At 41.5% G+C, this 21062-nt stretch overlaps 2 protein-coding genes across 2 annotated transcripts; one reads left to right on the top strand and one right to left on the bottom strand.

Moving 5' to 3' along the window:
* Positions 1-1910: 1910 nt before the first annotated feature.
* On the bottom strand, positions 1911-13066 carry LOC124114496 (protein wntless-like). Its single transcript, XM_046475088.2, has 9 exons — positions 12836-13066; positions 9111-9395; positions 8295-8425; positions 7517-7669; positions 6574-6707; positions 5837-6088; positions 5363-5546; positions 3951-4095; positions 1911-2192 (listed from the first exon to the last, which is right to left on the bottom strand). Exons 1-9 carry the CDS (start codon positions 12930-12932, stop codon positions 1936-1938), a joined length of 1638 nt encoding a protein of 545 aa, XP_046331044.2. The 5' UTR covers positions 12933-13066; the 3' UTR covers positions 1911-1935.
* A 2812-nt stretch (positions 13067-15878) lies between these two features.
* On the top strand, positions 15879-18334 carry LOC124114506. The gene is made up of 3 exons (XM_046475113.1): positions 15879-15917; positions 17080-17278; positions 17957-18334. The coding sequence occupies exons 1-3, from the start codon at positions 15898-15900 to the stop codon at positions 18137-18139; spliced, it is 402 nt and encodes a 133-aa protein (XP_046331069.1). The 5' UTR covers positions 15879-15897; the 3' UTR covers positions 18140-18334.
* The last annotated feature ends 2728 nt before the right edge of the window (positions 18335-21062 follow it).

Raw genomic sequence — 21062 nt, 5'->3', positions numbered from 1 at the left:
AGTCACATTTTCGAATATCCTACCAATACAATTTAGTAAGGATTTGTTTTACGAAACCGGAAATTCATTCGTTTTTAAAAAAAGTGATGCCATGTGTTCAGGCGGGCGAGTGGTTGGGTATGAAAACTTAATTGGAATATTTTTGAGTCGGGCAGGAGACGACTTGGCGGCCATACAATTACATACCCTGCCCTTTCTCACACCCAAACGCCCCAGGCCCTAACTGACCTTGACCTGTTTTTAGCCTGTACATATCCTGACCATTCCCTCGCTCAAATAATCCTGAGCCCTTGTAGACCCCAACCTTTCTCAAACCAGTACAGGCTCTTCCACTTTGGACCCTGACATTTATATACAGATCCTGACCTTTCTTTGCCAAAAAACCTTGATATTTTGTGAACTCTGACCCTTCAACGACCTGCCTTTCTCTGGATATGAACCCCGACCTTCACTTTACCTCTGTCACATGAATCTGCGTGGTTAATGAAAAATGGGATATGATTTCATTGTTAAATCAAAACTTCAAATATACCCGTGTCTTTATATACTTCATGGCTGAGTGAGTGAGTGAGTGAGTGAGTAAATGCTGTTTTACATGGTAGCATCACAGCTGTACCTGGTCGTACCCTGTAAGTACCCTGGTATGTCGAGGCTCGTCTTCACGAGGCAAGAACATCCACTATCCTTTTTAATCAGTCTTGTTTTCACCCCTGCCACATCAAGCCCACTTTCCTGTGCTAAATGTGATTGGACTATCGCACATATCTATAGTCCAATCAGAGAACGTTTCACAAAATCAACATCCACGACTGGTACACCTTCCATTCGTGACCAACTCGTGTTCTTTCGGGACAAGCCGAATAGCGACTCGTGCCCCTCTCGTGGCCATTTTTGCGACCGGGTTCCGTCTTAGAGCAAACGGGCATACCTAAAACAATTGTCAACTCTTTGCGTAATGGTTCACATATATTTCCCATATATTATATATATTTCAGATGCAATTTAAAGCACATCGGAACATCCGTAATTATACAGTATGATTGAACACATTTAAATGTGTCTTGGGTATATTTTAGAATGCAAGACATATGTAAAATCAAAAATTGTATCAGAGGGATTCTTTGACCAAGACCTTGGAATCATACTGCATTCTGATTGGTTTGTCGTATTTGCGCACAAACATTCATCGATAGGGGGGACGAGTCTTCTTGCAGGTTACGGAAAGGGGCGAGTGGTGACGAATGGTACACCTTCGTGTGAAAGTGATTGCCTATGTTTTTGTGTCCATGATGAAATCGCGAATGTTTTCGTTGTCTGAACGACTTGGTCGTCGCCTATTGTGGTCGCCAGCTATACGAAATATGAGTGAGTGAGTGAGTTGGGTACGCCGCTTTTTACAGTATTGTAGTTATAACGCCGCGTGTCAGCATAATGTGGGAGGAAAGCTCGAAGTGATGCAGGTCTCAGACGTTTACCACGTCGGTGAAACCCACGAGCATGGGTATGGTGCTGACAAACCTAGAAACATAATAGGGACGAACCGGGATTCGAACCCACAATCATAGGTTTCTGGCGCGCCCAATGGACGCAACTCTACACAGCGAATCGCGGCACCTTAGACGACTGGGTCCCCTGAGAACAGCGATCTGAATGTATATCGCGTTTTCATTACAAGTGGTACAACTCGAGATCTACGCGAGGTGGCGCCAGGGTCGAGCCAAGAAAAGTGGCCTTGATGTGGCAAGGGTAGAAACTAGGCTTTGATATAGGCTAGTGGACATGTTGCCTCGGGAAGATGGCCAAGGCTGAGCGGGGAAGATCACCATCCAAATTCCTTCATACTCAGCAACAAATCCACACTGGATCTTCCGAAACGGAAATCCATTCGATGTATATCATTTTGGCAACTGTTTTAGGCAGTTTCTCTGTTCCTAATCAATCATGCAAGGTCGTGATTGTCGGGTCAAGAAGATAGTCAGCATCAACACCACAAACAAGGACGCGGTTTTCCTCCAGTCCCTCAACATCAACCTCTCTCTGCGTCCCGCCCGTCTCACTCCTGAACGTCTGGATGTCAACCTGACCAGCGTCAGTTGTGTAGACCACAGTGCTCTTGGACTGGTCACACTGTGGAGGCATGCAGAACGTCAGTAGTATCCATGCTGTGTTGACGTTGATGCACCCATACAGGCCTGAAACATATACATTCCGCATAGTGTTAACAAGACACAGCTTGACGTCCTTGAATCTTTATAAGTGTATGATACTGCATGGTAATACATTACACGCTTCGACTGACTTTGACAGTTAAAATAACTATGTCAGGCCTTTGTTGGTAATGAAATTGAAATAATAAGTTTTGCTTGTGGTTTAACGTCTCACTTTTTACGGCAAGAATGAGTTGCTGAAGACCTACTCTACCATGGATCCGGAAATAATACTGAAAACTGTATCGCAAAATAATGAGTAATACTGAATAATGAATAATGACTTTAAAAGTTAAGTTTCCACCCTTGCCGAACTAGGCTGGAATTCCTGGAATCGATCGTAGCGCCACCAGTGGCTATTACGAATTATGTCCCTTCTGCCTCTCCTATGGACCAATCAGATTTCACCTCTCGTATAACATGCATTTGCTTCAGACAAAATGGCGGCGCCAAGCCAAGACGATCTGATCGATAATCAAGATCTATATTGTAATAAAACGGGTCTTACATCGCGAAGTGCATCAAATCACGCGAGCATCTTGATTAAAAACATGAAAAGATTTGAAAAAGATCTGTTGACAACGAGTTCGCGGTGCACATGCTTTGTAAATCCTGCAATCGACCGAAATCTGCACGACGGTTTTACGAACCAGATTTCGATTTCGTTGCGCGATTTTGATTGGACTATGCAAAGACCCGTTAGTCCAGCCAAAATTTAACTCCATAATACCAGCCTAGTTCGGCAAGGATGGAAACTGGACTTTTATAGTCAGTTAACTCTCTTGCCTCGGGAAGATGGTATATACAGATGGATTTAATTAGCAAAACAACTCAAACTCTTGGAGACATGTTCTTTGGGTGAAAAGCACAATGGAGACTTTGCTTCCCATAAAATCTAGTAGCTGTGTAAAGTTGAGTCCCTTATCTGTGCCAGGATCGGCTTATGGTTGGTTCGAATACCAAAACCCTTCGTTGTCAAAGCCTTGTGCACATTGATTACGTGCGTTGGACCCAAATAAGTCACTCATATGGTGGTGACACGTGGTCCTGTGCACAGCGCACAGATCACAAATCAGGTGAAGTTAGGCAACGTCTCGGAGAGTCGTTGGATGGGTGACCACTCCTGGGAGTTTCTAGGGCCTCGGTCCTGCCCCACACTGAAGCACATGTACTACATGTGGTGTCTCCTTAGACAAGTGACTTTGTTCGAAATGTGCCTCTGTTCACCCAGCAGTGAGTGGGTACCCGGTAGGATGAGATGGTAATGTGGCTGTTAACCTACTAGCTCCTCACAGGCGGCTTTGGTTGAATACTCCCCAGGGAGATGAGAATGAAAATCGAGTGCTCACTGATCCATTGACCTGGGTAGTAATAGTGTAGCGCTATGAGCACTTGGTGAATGGAATCTGGCGCATTATAAATGCACTTATTATTATTATATTTTGCAACCTTATTGAAATAATTCCATCGTTTTACGATTCAAGACTGAGTACATGTTGAAGTCCGCCGCAGCAATATTGAAGTGTTTTCACTGCGGGTTGTACGTAATCGAGGTTGGGCCACCAGACAATACAGTGATAATTCTTTGTATTTCATGTCTGGGCTTTTTTCCCCAATAATATCATGTTGGCGTGCATAATGTATTGGCTTCACACATTGTACTAATGAGGGGAATCGAACCGCGCCGGGGCAACACTGTAACCGCTGGGCTACCCCAACACCGCTGTGGGGAATTAGTCTTACCAATTAATACCACTCCAGTGTTGTCTGTGCTGAGATCACTTCCCCATCTGTATATCCCATCGCCAACGTCATGGACGACGATGGACGACAACACCAACGCCGAACATACAGCAACAGCATAGACGTGACGACGGTATCCCAGCATCTACGGCAAGAAAAAATATGTATCTTACACAGAATCGGTGTGGGAGATATACTGTATTCGTCTTCAAAAAGCGCCAACTTCTTGGCCAATCTGTAAGTAATGTTTGTAAGATCCCCCGAAAACGAACAAAAATGTATCTGACAGTCCATATTTAACTTTCGTTATACCGCTATTAAGAATCTTTCAATTCCATTGGTTAATCCGTACCACGTGACGAACCAATGCACGTATAAGACCGTAAATGTACCTGACAGTCCATATTTTCTTTCGTTATGCCGCTATTAAGAATCTTGCAATTCCACTGGTTAATCCGTTCCACGTAACGAACCAATGCAATTCAATATAGAGTCCCTAATCATGTGACTGACATTGACCTCGAATATTGAGTCGTCACATGACCCCACCCACCCCCACACCCAACCCCCAACCCCACACCCAACCCCCACACCCACAGACACAACTCGTAAGAGGACATGAGAGGGGCCAGAGGTTGTCCAGACTAAGGGACCAGTTCATAGCGGGATTGAAGACTCCTTGAATTCCTTAACGCTGCTTGACATTAAGTAAGTTGTGACAGTCATTAGGACTTAAGACTTTTGTGTAATTTAGTAACATATGACATAAACGTATGTATTAAAGTGACAATTCATGTACAACATGTTTTCGTATTCCTCTCAGTGAGACATATTTTATAAACTATTACATATACCCACATTATTGAATTGTGATGATAACTTAATAGCAAGAACCAGAACAATTTGGAATGTTGTTTTATACCTAAAAAAATAACTAGGCACTAGGGATCTTTGTAACGATTTCGCTATCCCCAAGGTTGAATGATATTTGTGAGATACTGTTATTAACTGTGGTATCTGAATACCTCGGGATTCTTGGAAATATGACTAATACCACGGTGTTTCACTCAGTGTTCGAAATACCTGCCTGCCCGACCGTCCGAGACGGGTTGATTTCAACTCGGGCTGCCAGATTTGCAAATCCCCCTGCCCGACGGTCGGGTTATATTTCATATGTGAAAATATTCTAAATATTTCCCGATGATAAGCATTAATTCACATGTAAAGATGAATGATAAAATGTAACCAAAAAGAAACCCCGTTAGCTTATCCTGAGAAACATATGATTATAGTGGGCAGGCAGGTTTTGGTCAGGGCTGGCAAGTATTTCAGCTAGCCAGTCCTGTGGTCTGGCTGAAATTTTTGGGAGTTTCATACCCTGGTTTCAGTAAACTCCCGTACGGTATACATACTAAATTGTTCCTATTGTGCATCTGGCCATGTCTGTGGGAAGGGCTGTCGACCGTGGCCACCCACGTCAAGTATATCAGCACCAACGTCAACCAGAAACTGATGAGGATGAGGAGAGACACCGCCATCTGCTTCGCCAAGACAGTTGTCCACATGGATGACAAGGGGTCACTCAAAGACTTTGTTCTAAGAATGAATGCACACGATATTTTACAATTTTTGTTTTGTAGCATATTGACTTTTCTATTTGTTAGACAATGACCCAGTCATCGTGAATTAGTGAGCATGTATTTCCGGATTTAAGCTGATTCACAATATTTACACATAAATTTGCAGGAATCTGGGGAAATGAACCGATTCTTTAGACTGAAAAGCGAACTCTAATAAACTAATAAACTATAGCGCTAAAATTAAAATGTTGATAATTATGTATTTGCTTCTTAAAAAACGAAGACGAATAACAAAACCAGTCAAACCTCATTACAACTCTATACAGCACCATCAACAAAGAAATGAGGCAGACGACACTCAGCAGTTTCCGGTTAATCTTCAGCCTCGCTTTGAGATCTGTTTTGTCACCGCTAACAAGAGCTGAGCCGTGTAACAAGATGGCGAATAGTAGCCCGACTTCCAAAATGTCGTTGATGATGTAGGTGAAAGGTAATGTCGTCAACCATGCAGTTGGTATGTTATATATGACCTGAATCACCCCAACTGCCACAATTGTCCTAAAAAATAATTTTTGATAACCTAAATCATGTAATCTTTATTTAGAATTGACTTCAATATTCTTTTACGCTTATGGAAATGTAACAGTAAAAGCGAAGGAGATATGAGAAGCGGATTTATGGAAAGTGGTTTTAACGTTTATAACTCCGTTTAACGCAAAAACCCCGTCATTGTTCTATATAAATAACACAAGACACTCCCATTGTGTTGCGAGCCAGTTAGGAGTGAGCGACAAGCTTAGTCGCCTTTTGCGGCAAACATGGGTTGCTGAAGACCTTTTCTACCCCGGATCTTCACGGGTCCAGACGGTTAGGAAACACTGGTACGTTTGTGTACGTGTTTTATTTTTGTCGGTTTGTGGAAACAAACGCAAAAGAGCTCTTTGGCTAGCCAATCAAATATCACGGAATCACTTGCAATATATTTCTTACTCATTAATCTCAAGGCGTGACTGATCAGTTAGTGGAATAATTGTGTTAAAAACCTATTCAGGAGGATGTCTGTGAAGTTGCTTGTCATTTTTCTGAAGCAGGCGACCGTGACTACAAGCATCAGCACCATCATGCACGACTTCATGTACAGAAACGTCTTGGTGAAGTCAGGGTTGTCGAGTATCGTCTGAAGCAAAGCATGTCTATCACAAGGAGCTACGAAGGGAGTCTGGACTATTGCACCTTTAAAGTTACACGAAAGATTCGCGAACCATGAGCGCTATGATACATTGTATAGAAACAATACCTAACCCGTATCTATTTATGTATTTTCTAGAGGAAATTGGTAAAAAGAAGTGTTTGCTGATCAATTGATTGTGACATTTAGTACATACTGTGAGCGAGTGAGTTGGGTTTTAAACCGATTTTTGCAATGTGTCAGTAATACCACGTCGGGGGACACTAGAAATGGGCTTAACACAATGTACCCATGCGGGGAATCGAACCCGGGCCTACGGCATGACGAGAGGACGTTTTAACCACTGGGCTACTCCAGCGCCTCGACGAGTACACACAGTGTTGTAAAAAGCACAACTCACTGACACCTCGTTAACTCGAACTCTTTTAACTCGAATTATACTATAGGACGAGGAAACCGACCTGCAAGGTATCTACAGACTGCAGCGTCATCATCTCATCACACAGGTGGTAACATTTAGTTTTCTGTGAGACGCAACTAGCCAGAGAAAATAGCCACCCGCTCTACCCCTACAGCTATTATACATTTCACTAGCCATTGGTTAGCGGGTAATGCAATGTTCTAGGCATTTAATGTTGTGTTACTGTTACTGTCTGTTCCTGACGTCTTTGACAGAAGAATCGGTCAGCTGAGATTTTAAGGGACCTTCGGTAATGGCAAATACAAATAATAATGATAATGATAATGATGATGATGATAATGACGACGAGTAATGCTGAAGTAGTAACAGGACTCACTATTAGCTGTAGCTGATGTACATCTTCAGGTTGGATGACGGCGTTGCTGAAGGTGTTGTTCAGCCTGATGTTGATGATGTAGACGTTGTGCCTCACGTCATACATCTCAAACAAGGGAAGTAACTGACACTCGTACTGCTTGCCATGACGGACCTAGTAATGGGCGAGGAATTGTAAGTAAGAGTATTGGTTGTATTTAGTTAACTACATTACAGGTCGTAAGAGGCGACTATGCTTGTATTCCAATTACGTGGATCGTTGCTCATGATGTCAATCACTGGAATGTCTGGTTCAGACTCGAATATTTACAGACCGCCGTTATATAGCTGGAATATTGCTGAGTACGGCGTTAAACGACAACACACAAACAAAACTTTGTTGAATGAGGCCAAAATCAGTGTGTCAATCCCATCTCTCATCCACCTAACAGTGAAATATATACTCTAGGTGACCAGATTTCCCCAATACATCAATCAATTTACCTTGAAACTCTTCGCTCCTTCTAAAATAAACTAAATTTAGGATTAAATTTGAATGATTTTAACATTTGACCGGGCGCCGACATTTTGTGTGAACCAAACGCAAGTGATACGAGAGGTGGAATCTGATTGATCCATAGGAGAGGCTTAAAACGGACATAACTCGTAATAGCCACTGGTGGTGCTACGATCGAGCCCAGTAATTCCAGCCTAGTTCGGCAAGGGTGGAAACTGCAATTTTAAAGTCAGTGAACTTTATTGCCTCGGGAAGATGTATTAAGTGAACCTAGGGCGCTTACACGGGCATGTTTAAGTCGACAATCGAGTTGGCGTGAGATTGTCCTGTAGGCAAGCTGGGTCCATTGCGTTGTGTAGTCTCCCCTGTTTTGGTAGCCTAGACGGACATCCATTGTGAGTGATGGGTGGTGGCCTGTACAGTAACATAAAACAATTATGTGAGTGAGTATTCTTTTAAGCCGTGGAGCAATAATTATGCCGCGTCCCAATGCGATAATAGGACCCGGGCTTCACCTGCAAATCAAAATATCATCCATCTGAGGCTTACATAAAATCTCTCAGTTCTTGACATTGACATACGAAACGAGGTTCCGAAAATATGAAAGAGCGTGTATGCATGATGTTTGTTGTTAAACGCCGCACTCATCAAAATTCCAGCTATATGACTGCGGTCTGTAAATAATCGAGTCGGGACCAGTCAATCCAGTGACTGACATCATGAGCATCGATCTATGCAATTGGATACGATGACACGCATCATCCATGTCAGTGAGCCTGACCACCCGATCCCGTTAGTCGCATCTTACGACAAGCACAGTCGCCTTTTACGGCAAGCATGGGTTGCTGAACATAAATTCTACCCCGGATCTTCACGGGTCATTTGATATACGTCGATATTTATCGTATGGCATTAAATTATGAATAATTTGCAAGGGAACCACACACTTATAGTCAACGTTTCAACCTGTTTCAGTAAAAGTTAATATTGAAATAAAAAATAACAATTTGATTTATGCATATTTCCTGTTATTCGAAATACAAAACATATTTGGACAATGTAATCAAATGTTATGGGTGCCTGTTGAATTTCAACTTACCTAATTCGTACGTTTCATTACATTGAACGTCCATGGACATGATGGCTGACATTTTGCGTATCCAAGGGGAGATAACTGACCCCCCTCCATCTCCGACGGGGAAAGTGTCCGAGAAGTCCACACGTGTCCAAGATGGCGTGGGCATCTGTGTCTGTAACACACCTGTGTGTACTGAGGTATCGGGAACACATCCCCCCTCCTCAAGGGGCGTCATCCATCCTCCGTACGTGACACCGTGACGACAACAGGATGGTGTGGCTGTCACAACTCTGTACTTGTCCCGAGCTGTTTTGGTATATCCAGATTAGAAGAAAAAATAAACAGTCAAACTGTTGTACATACAGTCAGGTTGATTGGTCATTTCGTAAAGCCAGATAGTCCATAGCACCCTGTTCCACATTTTCCATTGTCAATCAATTATATAATTACAGTTACTTGCCTTTGGTAATACAATTTTTGTGCTCGTGATTTGGGCAACTTGCAACAATGATTTCGTAAACACTCATTAAAAAAAAAGGATAAACAGAAATTTATGCTCCAGAATCATTTCGAAAAATAGAAAAAGCTTCCTTCACGTCGGGCAGTAACAGATGCTTCTTGAAATTATATGCGAATCTCCACAACACACCCACGAAGATAGTGAGGCATTAAAAACAAATTTAGTTCACTTTATGTGAGAAAAGATGACGGACACGAAGTTAAAAAAATAATAATAATAATAACAACAACAACAACAACAACAACAACGACGACGACGACGATACTACTACTACTACTACTACTACTACTACTACTACTACTACTACTCCTCCTACTACTACTTCTATTACTAATAATGTCTTTATAAGTATATAGAGACGTCCCGTTATCATGAATTGTATTTGTTACACATGCCCCGTAGAACTGTACAAAATAGTGTGGAGGTATGACAGGTATGACCATACGTTCTACAGTGCCCAGACTTGACCTTGGAGAAATCAGTGTTCTGTGTGAAGGTGGAGGTGAGGTGAAATGGTGATAACGTCGCGTTCGAGATTATCGCACATTTATTATATCGACGTGCATGCACCTGCGTGTCTTTGCGTGTCTCTTTGTGTCTCTGTGAGGCCGGACTAACGATGCTTTTGTGCAAGCTCGCTGAGATACCAAGCTATACTGCCCCGAGCAGATTAATTATTGTTTTGTCTTGTTTTGTTTTGTCTCAATGCCGAGCACCAAGCATGAAATTGGGCGAGGACGAGGATGAGTCCGAATGTACTACCCGGGTACCCCCCCCCCCCCCCCCCCCCCCCCATTATCCGACCTTACCCGGGTACCCACTGTAGGTCTCAGGAGATAGGTACAAACTGTCCGATTGGGCATTTTATTACCATAGCACTGGCAAAACGTCTTTAGATACATGTATTAAACAATCTGGTCATGCATACTCTGAAGTTGACTGAAGTTATATCTTTATTCAAAGATATGAAAAGTTAGAAGGAACATGTGTGACTTGTAGCGTAACCATAGAGTTCTAGATACTTTTTTTGTCACTAAACAATATATCACGTGACTTACCACGGATCCGGGTAGTCCCGTGGGTACCTGGGTCCTACTCAGTACCCACCCGACCCGGGTATCCGAGTTACCCGTCCCAGCCCTAGCAGGAAACAACAAGTTCCATTTTAAAGTCACCGCCGGGGAGGGAAACACCTTCCCCCCCCCCCACCGGTCACGCGATCTGTACACTACACCACGGAGCGGTCTGTCATTGTTTTTTTGTGATTTTAGAGTAACTGCTAAAACAAAGACTTGGTGTTTTGTAAGTGACTTGGATCAGAGTTGCGGGGACAGCCGGGGCTTAGTTTTTCTCTCCAGTAATCGAATCACAAATGCAACAGTAATTATGGATTGGAGAAAACATGCTCACGAGGTTTTGGTAGACACAGCATGCCCTGGGGAGAGGGAAAAACAGGGCATGCTCTGTCTACCAAAACCGAGGGAAAGTGTTTTTCCATACTTATAAACCGTCTAAATTGATTAAATGTTATAACGAGCATCTATAAATGAGGCGCTTCATTATAGCGCTTCCTTGAAGACGTGATATCATAACTTGCACGTGAAATTCGCTGACTTGCCAGGCGGTCAAGAGCACTTGGATGTGTCAACAACAAAACACAACTAAAATACTTACTTTTAAATGAAAGTGAAATCTTCGGTCTCTAAATGTTTGTGTTGCAATATTCAAGTTCTTTTAAACTTTTCAAAACGAAAATTCGCAAATTTAAAAGGTGTCTTTTGCTTTACAAGATTTACGACTTTAAACAATCCAACTGTTACGCAGAGGTAGTTGTGACGTAACGGCTAGCAGTTACTTCACGTGCAAATTGTGCAGCATTGATAAGCACTTGTTTAAAAGCACGTGTTTTGAAACCTCGCTGTCCTTTAACCAGAGACTCTGAAGTGGAAAGATGAGCGACGACGACTTTCATTTTGTTACCCAGTCTTCATTCACTGTACACATGACATTCAATTTTAATTGAATTACAATTTTGAATTGCTACTTGTAGTCATTTTTTCAGTTACTTGGTGAAATCTGGGATTTGAGGTTTTACATTCAAAGTAAAACCTCCAGAACGAAAACAAAACCTCATAATAGGTTTTACTTTAAAAGTAAAACCTCTTAATAGGTTTTACTTTGAAAGTAAAACCTCTTAATAGGTTTTAATGCCTATAGAAAGAACTCTCTTACTTAATAGAGATCCCAATGAATAGGTTTATAACTTTCCGGTAATACGGTAGTTGTAAAGCTCTCCGACTGGTCGTGGATAAGGAGGCACATACTTGCTTCCCTGAGATGTGGTTCCCTAAAACTGGAGATTGTAACGGGCCGATACTGCTCCCCTCCTATCCCGGCTACACAACGCTTTTGTAAATATTGTACAGACCAAGTTGAAGACGAAACCCACTTACTTTTACACTGTCCCATTTATGACGATATTCGTACATCATATCTTAAGAATATGTTCTATCCTACACCTGTAGATATCACCATTTTAAATAACCATTGTAACTTACCACTTTTAGGAAGCATGTGCTTCAAAATGTTTATGTGAAGAAAATTATTTTATGTATAATTTAACAATATATTTAACTGTTTATCTTATCATTTACATTCTTAATATTTATATTCCTAAACTGTGACTATGATTATAATATTATGTATAATTTTATCTCATTTTACATTATTTTATAAAGCACTTACATTTGTGTAAGATATAGTCTCTCGTAACCCATTTGGGTAGCATTTGTACTTTTAAGTTTTTAGATATTTAAAATGCTTTATTTAAACCCCTGCTGTACAAATGGTGAGACTTTAATAAACTATATTGTATTGTATTGTAATGTTATTCCACTTACACGTTGGATCTGGTTTAAACAGGTATACATACAGCGAAATATGAGAATAAGCCGCAGTGGCCCACTTGCATATGAAACTAACAGCCGCGCCACGTAATGTTTTCGGTACAGTAACGTGTCGTCTCTCGACCTCTATTAAATATTTCAAAATTTCTGTGATATACTGATATAAATGTATCCACGTCTTACATCAACAGTCATTCATCAAATCGTCAGGGCTGCCAATCATTCGACATAGCTCAATAATGATTCGTACTGACTTCTGTCGAAGCCTTCACTAAACTATCCATACATGCGTCCCACAGTCCTTAAACGTAAACACTCACCGAATGTCGCTCCGAGAATAACAAACAGTGACACCGTTCCCGCCAAACCAGTGACGATGATAACTTGTCTATATCTCCACACACGTCTACTCGCCATCTCAGTCAACCACGTGCTATTACGACCTGCAGGCGGATTCTATCGCCATAACACTTTACAGAACACTGCATGTTTTGACTTCAAATTAAACTCTAAACTATATATAGGTTGCCTTGTAATTGCTGTCAATCACGTGGCGTTGCACATAAGGTATTCACAGCCAGTCTCCATATCGTCACAATGAGAATGCAAGACCGGCTGGTGTACGAGAGGTCATCCATTGAAAGGAGGCAGCCAGGTGTGGAGGCAGTCAATAGCAAATTACTCAGCTGTAAGGCTGCAGCGCTCCGTTCCACTATCGTAGCGCTAAGGTTATCGCAACTCCCATACTTTAACATAGACTTACGGCTGTCGTTGCGCTACGATCGCCTTGTGGGTCTACAAAGCTGAATATTTCACAAACAAGGACTTAATGTGAATATGGATGTTCATGTTAGTGAGTTGGGTTTAATGCCGCTTTTAACAGTATTCCAGTTATATCACGGCGTGTCAGGTTAATGTGGGAGAAAAACCCGAAGCGATGCAGGTCTCAGACGTTTACCACTTTGGTGAAACCCACGAGCACGGGTATGGTGCTGACAAACCTAGAAACATAATTGGGGCGAACCGGGATTCGAACCCACAATCATAGGTTTCTGGCGTGCCTAAGGGACGCAACTCTGCACAGCGAATCGCGGCGCCTTAGACGACTGGGCCACCCGAGCCCCCTGGATGTTTTAAGAGGTTGCTGGATGTTGCTGGAGGTTGGTTGAAGGCCGCTTTGAAAGGTACTCCAGTTGGCATGAAGGAGGAGAACCCAGGGTGACGTGGTTCCGATGGACCAAGGGTTACGAATCTTGGATTCGAACTCGCCACCACAGGGACCAGGCACATATAAGGGAGATAACTCTTCACAGCGAGTTACGGTGGTTGGACTAAGTAGCAAAACTGATTATATATAGCTGTAGCGGTCACAATTACTCACTCAATATTAATCGGGTGATACTTTGAATCAGTGAATGTTGATGCACACTTGTGTTGTTGTCTTATAAATGTTCGCTCAAAAATAAATCACTGTATACTCTTAATCACTCAACCCTACCACTACTGCTGCTTCTACTTCTACTACTACTACTACTACTACTACTACTACTACTACTACTACTACTACTACTACTAATTTACATACAACTACTACTGCTATTCAGTACAACTACTTCTGCTGCCACTACCACTACTACTACTACTACTACTACTCTACTACTACTACTACTACAACTACTACTACTACTACTACTACTACTAATTTACATACAACAACTACAACTACTACTGCTATTCCGTACAACTAGGGGCGGTCGGGTAGCCTCGTGGTTAAAGCGTTCGCTCGTCACGCCGAACTACTACTACTACTAATTTACATACAACAACTACAACTACTACTGCTATTCCGTACAACTAGGGGCGGTCGGGTAGCCTCGTGGTTAAAGCGTTCGCTCGTCACGCCGAAGACCCGGGTTCGATTCCCGACATGGGTACAATGTGTGAAGCCCTTTTCTGGTGTCCCCCGCCGTGATATTGCTGGAATATTGCTAAAAGCGGCGTAAAACCGAAGTCACTCACTCACTCCGTACAACTACTTCTGCTGCCACTCCCACTACTTCTCCTCCTCCTACTACTACTACTTCTACTTCTACTACTACTACTACTACTACTACTACTACTACTACTACTACTACTACTATTACTACTACTACTACTACTACTGTCGAATGTGTGTGTTGTTGTTTAACGCCGCACTCAGCACTATTGTCAGCTGTAAGGCGGCGTCTACAATACTATTGGACCAGGCAATACAGTGGTTGATACTGTCAGCAACTATCCACGCAATCGGGGTACTTTGACACGTCATCAACTAAGATACTGCGCCTGACCAACCGATGCATTATGTCCCCTCTAACGACCAGAATAGTGTTCTGGGGACCAATCTATAACACAGATTCAATTGTTGGTAAACATCGATTATTGTACGAGATCAGAAAGGTGTGTAATATGTGTTACATAGGAGTTTCCAATCAGGCACGAATCACATTTGTTTTCACATAAGGGGTTGTAAATGTAATATTTCATACAGAAACACAAGAATTGTCGTGTAAATCAAAATATCATCCATCTGAGGCGTACATAAAATCTCTCAGTTCTTGACGTTGACATACGAAACAAGGTTCCGAAAATATGAAAGAGCGTGTATGCATGATGTTTGTTGTTTAACGCCGCACTCAGCAATATTCCAGCTATAAGACGGCGGTCTGTAAATAATCGAGTCTGGACCAGACAATCCAGTGATTGACATCATGAGCATCGATCTACGCAATTTTGGATACGATGACATGCATAAACCAAGTCAGCGAGCCTGACAACCCGATCCCGTTAATCGCTTCTTACGACAAGCATAGTCGCCTTTTACGGAAAGCATGGGTTGCTGAAGACCTTTTCTACCCCGGGTCGCATCGGCAATAGTGCCCTGGTAGTTTAACTATAAGCGGTTGACGGGAGGGTTCGAAAATATTCTGTTGTGTTTCTAGGCCCATTTGAAATGAGAAAAATCCTGCTTTGCACGATCGTTAAAGGGAAGGGCTATTGGGAACAAACTATTATTCTATCTACTGTGTCCACAAAATCGTTTTTTATTTCATTGCCTCGTGGTCGCTCTTTAGTTTCATCTACTTCATACGAATGTTACCAAGTGGATTTCACAAAGTATATCTATTTTTCCCAATTGCCATTTTAAGCCAGGCTTTTCTGATTAAAAACACAATATTTGACAATTGTATACGTCATCAAAAAGGGTACTTACCCCCAATCCCGCGGTACAATAGCCGATGAGTTTTACAGAGTAAAGACGGTAAGTTAAGGGGCAATAACTCTGAACGGTAACCTGAGCTCCGGACACCGTTTTCAACGGAAGTTTGTCAGAGTACGGAGCATGGAGTTGCAGCAGACGAAGTACGTGTGTAAAAATCTACGTTACTTTCTTTGTTATTTTCATTAGACATAAGTTATATGTGTACAAAGATATTGTAACATAGGATTGAAACGCGCAAGGGATAAGTTTCATACAACACGGGTCGAGAATAGGGCTGGGACCAATTTTACTACCCGGGTACCAACACTCCTATTACCCGACCCTACCCGGGTACCAACTGTTGGTGTCAAGAGATAGGTACAAAATGTCTGATAGGGAATAGTTTGACAGTAGCCCTAGCAGAATGTATTTAGATATACGTATAAAAAGATGTGGTCATGCATACACTGAAGTTGATTGACGTTTTAGCTTTGTTCAAACATATATAAGTCAGAAGGAACGTGTTCATAGTCATGAAGAAATGCGAACATTAGAGAATTAAAATTGTCGTGTAACCATGTAGTTGTATTGTGAATTTTTGTCATGAAATAATATATCACGTGACTAACCACGGGCCCGGGTAGTCCTGTGGGTACCCGGGTCCTACTCAGTACCTACCCGCTCCGAGTACCCGAGTTACCCGTCCCAGCCCTAGTCGAGAGATACAGTCGTACAGCACAGTGACAGAACAAAAAGTGTAGACGTCCATAGTACGATTTGACACATATTGACATGCTTGCTCTGTATTGTGTCACATCAAGAGCAATACATTAGATGTATGAAAGCGTAGACACATTGAACAATTTCCGAGAGTATCACTGAAACATCAACTGAGGGGCAAAAGAAAGTATACCGAGTTTGTTTTTTATGTAATTTACACTTGAAGTCGTTAATTTATTTGATTATTTAATCATCGCTGATTTTGGGTCCCCTCGACAGTTTAGAAATATTTATCTGTGGCTGGGTAATTTTGAGTAAAAATTAATTGTTTCAATGAAGAATGGGTTAAGAAATGAATTTGCAACCACTGAACAATGTTTGAAATGTATTTTTTTTCCGATTTTTTTTTTATTAATCCAAGATACCAAGATCTATCTGCATTTGTGTATTATGCGAATTGTCTGTTTTTAATTGTTTAAAGTTTTAAAGCAAATTATATTTTCGATAGGACATGGTAATATCCTAATATTGCGTCCTGATGTGGTAAGAAACGGCGAAATTATACTCAAGTAGGTTTTTATAACACTGTATGTCTTTCATCAGCCCAGAACTGGAGCCGTCCGCCATGAGCTGTGTAAAGCCGGTTCCACAGCAGTGTCTGACGACTAAGGTAAACGCCCTTAGTGATGTCACTCGGGAGTCACTCTATGCCAGCGCACAGCATGTTGTGGATGATCTCAACTCAAAGAGGAAACAAGACACGCAACTACTTTCCGACTTCAAGAAAGCCCTACATGAGCAGGTTAATTTCAAAGAATGTTTACTGCAGTAGTCTTGTTTATTTTAATTTTAATTGATTGACTTCATCTTCACACATTCACAAGGGGGCACGGGTGGCCCAGTTGGAGAAGGGCACTGAACACAATTATACTTATAATATATTTATTTCACACATATTCAGTCATATTACACATATTGAACAAACAACAATCATTTTGTATATACAATTTAAAGAAATGAAATTGACAACATTAATACACAGTTTCAAGAATTAGGTCCCCAGTAACCTATGCTTGTGGTAAGTGACTTGGCGACTTGGTTGATTGCCTGTCATAGTATCCCAGTTGTCTGGACCTATGCCTGGATGATGTCAATAAGTGGATTGTCTGGTCCAGACTCTAGGAATTTACTGACATGGGGACTTTACATAAAAATTTCAAACATGCCAGAGGTACGCCCACACAACACAGTGTTAAAATGCCCCATTGTATTTGACAATGTGGGCCTTTTTTCAGATTTAGGGGCTAACAGCACAAGGAATTATCCCTGCAGATGGCCCTCATATTTCTGGAATGAGACGCGTTAAACAACAAATAAACAACAAATAAACAAACACAATAGTGTCCTTTATTACACAATTTAACAGAAATTGCAAAGGAACAAATATGATCGGCATGACATACATATGATATTTTTGTAGATGGAAAGTGCATGTAATCGCCTGGAGCAACACATGTTCTTAGGATACGAGAAGATCGGAGACCTCATTCAAGCGAAGTTACAGGAGCTCTACATGTGCCTTGACCGTATCGAGAAGATTGAGGCTGAGCTACATGAATTCAAAGAAGCCCTGAAAATTCTGTATCAAGATATGCATTCTTGAAAAAAGAAAATTGATGTGAAATGACGTTTGTTACATGTTAAACTTAACATCATGAAATCAAATATGCTGGGAAGAATCTGCATCAAGAATTGCATTCTTTGAAACAGATATGTACTTTGGGGGAAGTGCATTTGTTAATTGTTATGAAAGCAATATATTTCGATGTTACAAATTTATTAAATCTGTTTTCATGAACATTGGTTTTATGTGCTGTACATTTTTAGTGGCGAAGCCTGGAGGGTGAAGTGAATTAGGTAGAAAGTCTGGGGGTCATTGTCACAAAACAATTGTAGAAGTTAGATAGTTTGGGGGTGCAAGCCCCAGTTCCCACCCCTTTAATTTCGAAAACTGGATTAAAGTGAAAACTCTTAATCAATGAAAGCGTTGTTTAAAGTCATCGTGACCACAAAATAGGTGTCGGGGGTATGGGTTTCATATGGGTTTTCCGCTAGTGTATAACTCGATAACCCCAAGACCTGGAGTTAACCAGGTTTGCTGTGAAGTGTAGTGAAGGTAAACAGTGTAATCGTTGATTCCACGTTCACGCGTTCACACTGTCTCAGCCTGAAGTTTGTATGCTATCGCGGGTTTATCCCCCCCCCCCCCGGTATTGAAGTAATTTCGAAAACTTTTCGTTACATAGAGTATCCGCGATGATTCGGGGTAGAATAGGTCTTCAGCAACCCATACTTGCCGTATAAGGCGACTATGCTTGTCGTAAGCGGCGACTAACGGGATCGGGTGCGGCGTTAAACAAAAAAAAGAATATAAGTTACATAGAGATATTTAAAGCGTTTAAACTGATGCTTATAAAGGGTAGGTTGCATATGAAATTTCTGTGTAAAGATTTTGCATAATAAGTTTTAATTTGTGAATCTAAAGTTCCGACAACTATACTGTCCAATATTATCAATGGAGTAGTATCGGTAGTTTATTACATATGTAACTGTGTACGAAACAGCTGAAATATCTTGTGTAAATTTTAGCTTCAAATTACCAACGGAAGCTGAAGGACGTACATCTGAGTTCAGGTTCCCTGTTTTGTTCTTTAAAGGCTGTCAAGAGTAAGAATTACGAAATCTTGACTATATATATATTGTAAATGCCTACGAATCGATAATTGACTTCATACATTATTTCAAAATATCTTTGGGCACAAATTGAATTTATTTTACACCCGAAAACTAATTGACGACTCCTTTACAATCACTGCACGAAGCATATCATCTGAAAAAAAGTATACATGTGCATATACGATTATCAATGTGACATGTATTGTGAGGGCATAGAGAAAATATAACCAAGACTTCGCGACAACACAGACGCCGAATGACGCTCGCCAGGATATATGACTGAAGATTTTGATGAAATTATTTTGATAAAAACTATCGTTAAGTGGCAAATCAAGTACTGACCAAACTCATTATCTTCTCCTGTTTGCATGCCGACAAAGGTGTTTCCATTTTTTTAAATAACATACTATGCTTCACATACTACATTAATACACTGCAACAAAGTTGAATTACTACGCAACAAATAGATACACGGTTTTAAAACAATTTCAGAACTGACAGAGTGTGTTTTCCTTTCTTGTTAAACGGGTGAGTGAGTGAGTATGGTTTTACGCCGCTTTTATCAATATTCCAGCAATATCACGACGGGGGACACCAGAAATTGGCTTCACACATTGTACCCATGTCGGGAATCGAACCTGGGTCTCCGGCGTGTCGAGCGAACGCCTCAACCACTAGTCTACCCGACCGCCCCACTTGTTAAACGATCAATTTGCCAATATATAATAATACTGAGGAACAAGGAAATGTTCTACTTTTCTACTGGCACGATTTTAGTTTCTGGTTTCAAAAGTGAACAAAACCCATCAAAAGTACCTACTTACCCTGTTTCTACTTCAAAGTAATTACAGATTTTAAGGTATCATTGATAGCGATGACGAAGTAACTTACATGCAGTAACACAGGGTCACATTCTAATAATGATAGACCGCCTCCGTGGCCTGGTGGTAGAGCGTATGCCCGGAGATACCAAAAAACGTTAAAAGATGGTACCTGTTGTCGGAGTCGGTATACTGTATCTGAGTGGGGACTTCATGTTACACTGTGGCATGGTATCTCAGTGGACTAGCACTATTAATCGGCATTAGTCCGGACTAGTACAAGCACACACACACACAAGCATGTGCACCGCCAACTCGTCAACAGTTATTTTCTTCTTTTTAATCAAGGTGCTCACGTGATTTGATGCACTTCGCGATGTAAGACCCGTTTTATCACAAAATAGATCTTGATTATCGATCAGATCGTCTTGACTGGGCGCCACCATTTTGTTTGAAACAAATGCAAGTGATGGAATCGGATTGGTCCATAGGAGAGGCTCAGAAGCGACAAAACTCATAATAACCACTGGTGCCTAGTTCGGCAAGGGTGGGAACTGGACTTTTAGAGTCAGTTAACTCTCCTGCCTCGGGAAGATGACCAATGACTAAACGCATTTGAAACTAACTATACATGCCATCGGGGACAGATGACACAGTCAGCCATGTAACAGTTGTATAACGCCACACTCAGACCAAACTATCCAGTTATTAACATCATAAGGATCGATCCAAGCAATTGGGATAAGATGAAATGCAACCAACTAAGTCACCAAACCTGACCACCCGAGATTTAACTTTCAGACGGCTGCATTGCAGTGTATTCATCATCGTAATCATTATTATCGGTGTCATTGATGCATCAGACAGCATTCGAGATTATTGCACTTATTTAGCGACGTGCATGCACGTGTGTGAGGCTGCTTGTACTAGTCCAGACTAATGCCGGTTTAAAGTGCTAGCCCACTGAATTCCATGCCGCAGTTTAACATGAACACCCCTTCAGAACCAGTATACTGACTCCGAGCCGAT

The sequence above is a fragment of the Haliotis rufescens genome, unplaced genomic scaffold, assembly GCF_023055435.1.
Source record: "Haliotis rufescens isolate VD_foot unplaced genomic scaffold, xgHalRufe1.0.p SCAF_2, whole genome shotgun sequence".
NCBI classification, from domain to species: domain Eukaryota; kingdom Metazoa; phylum Mollusca; class Gastropoda; order Lepetellida; family Haliotidae; genus Haliotis; species Haliotis rufescens.
This window is presented reverse-complemented; position numbering and strand designations above follow the sequence as displayed.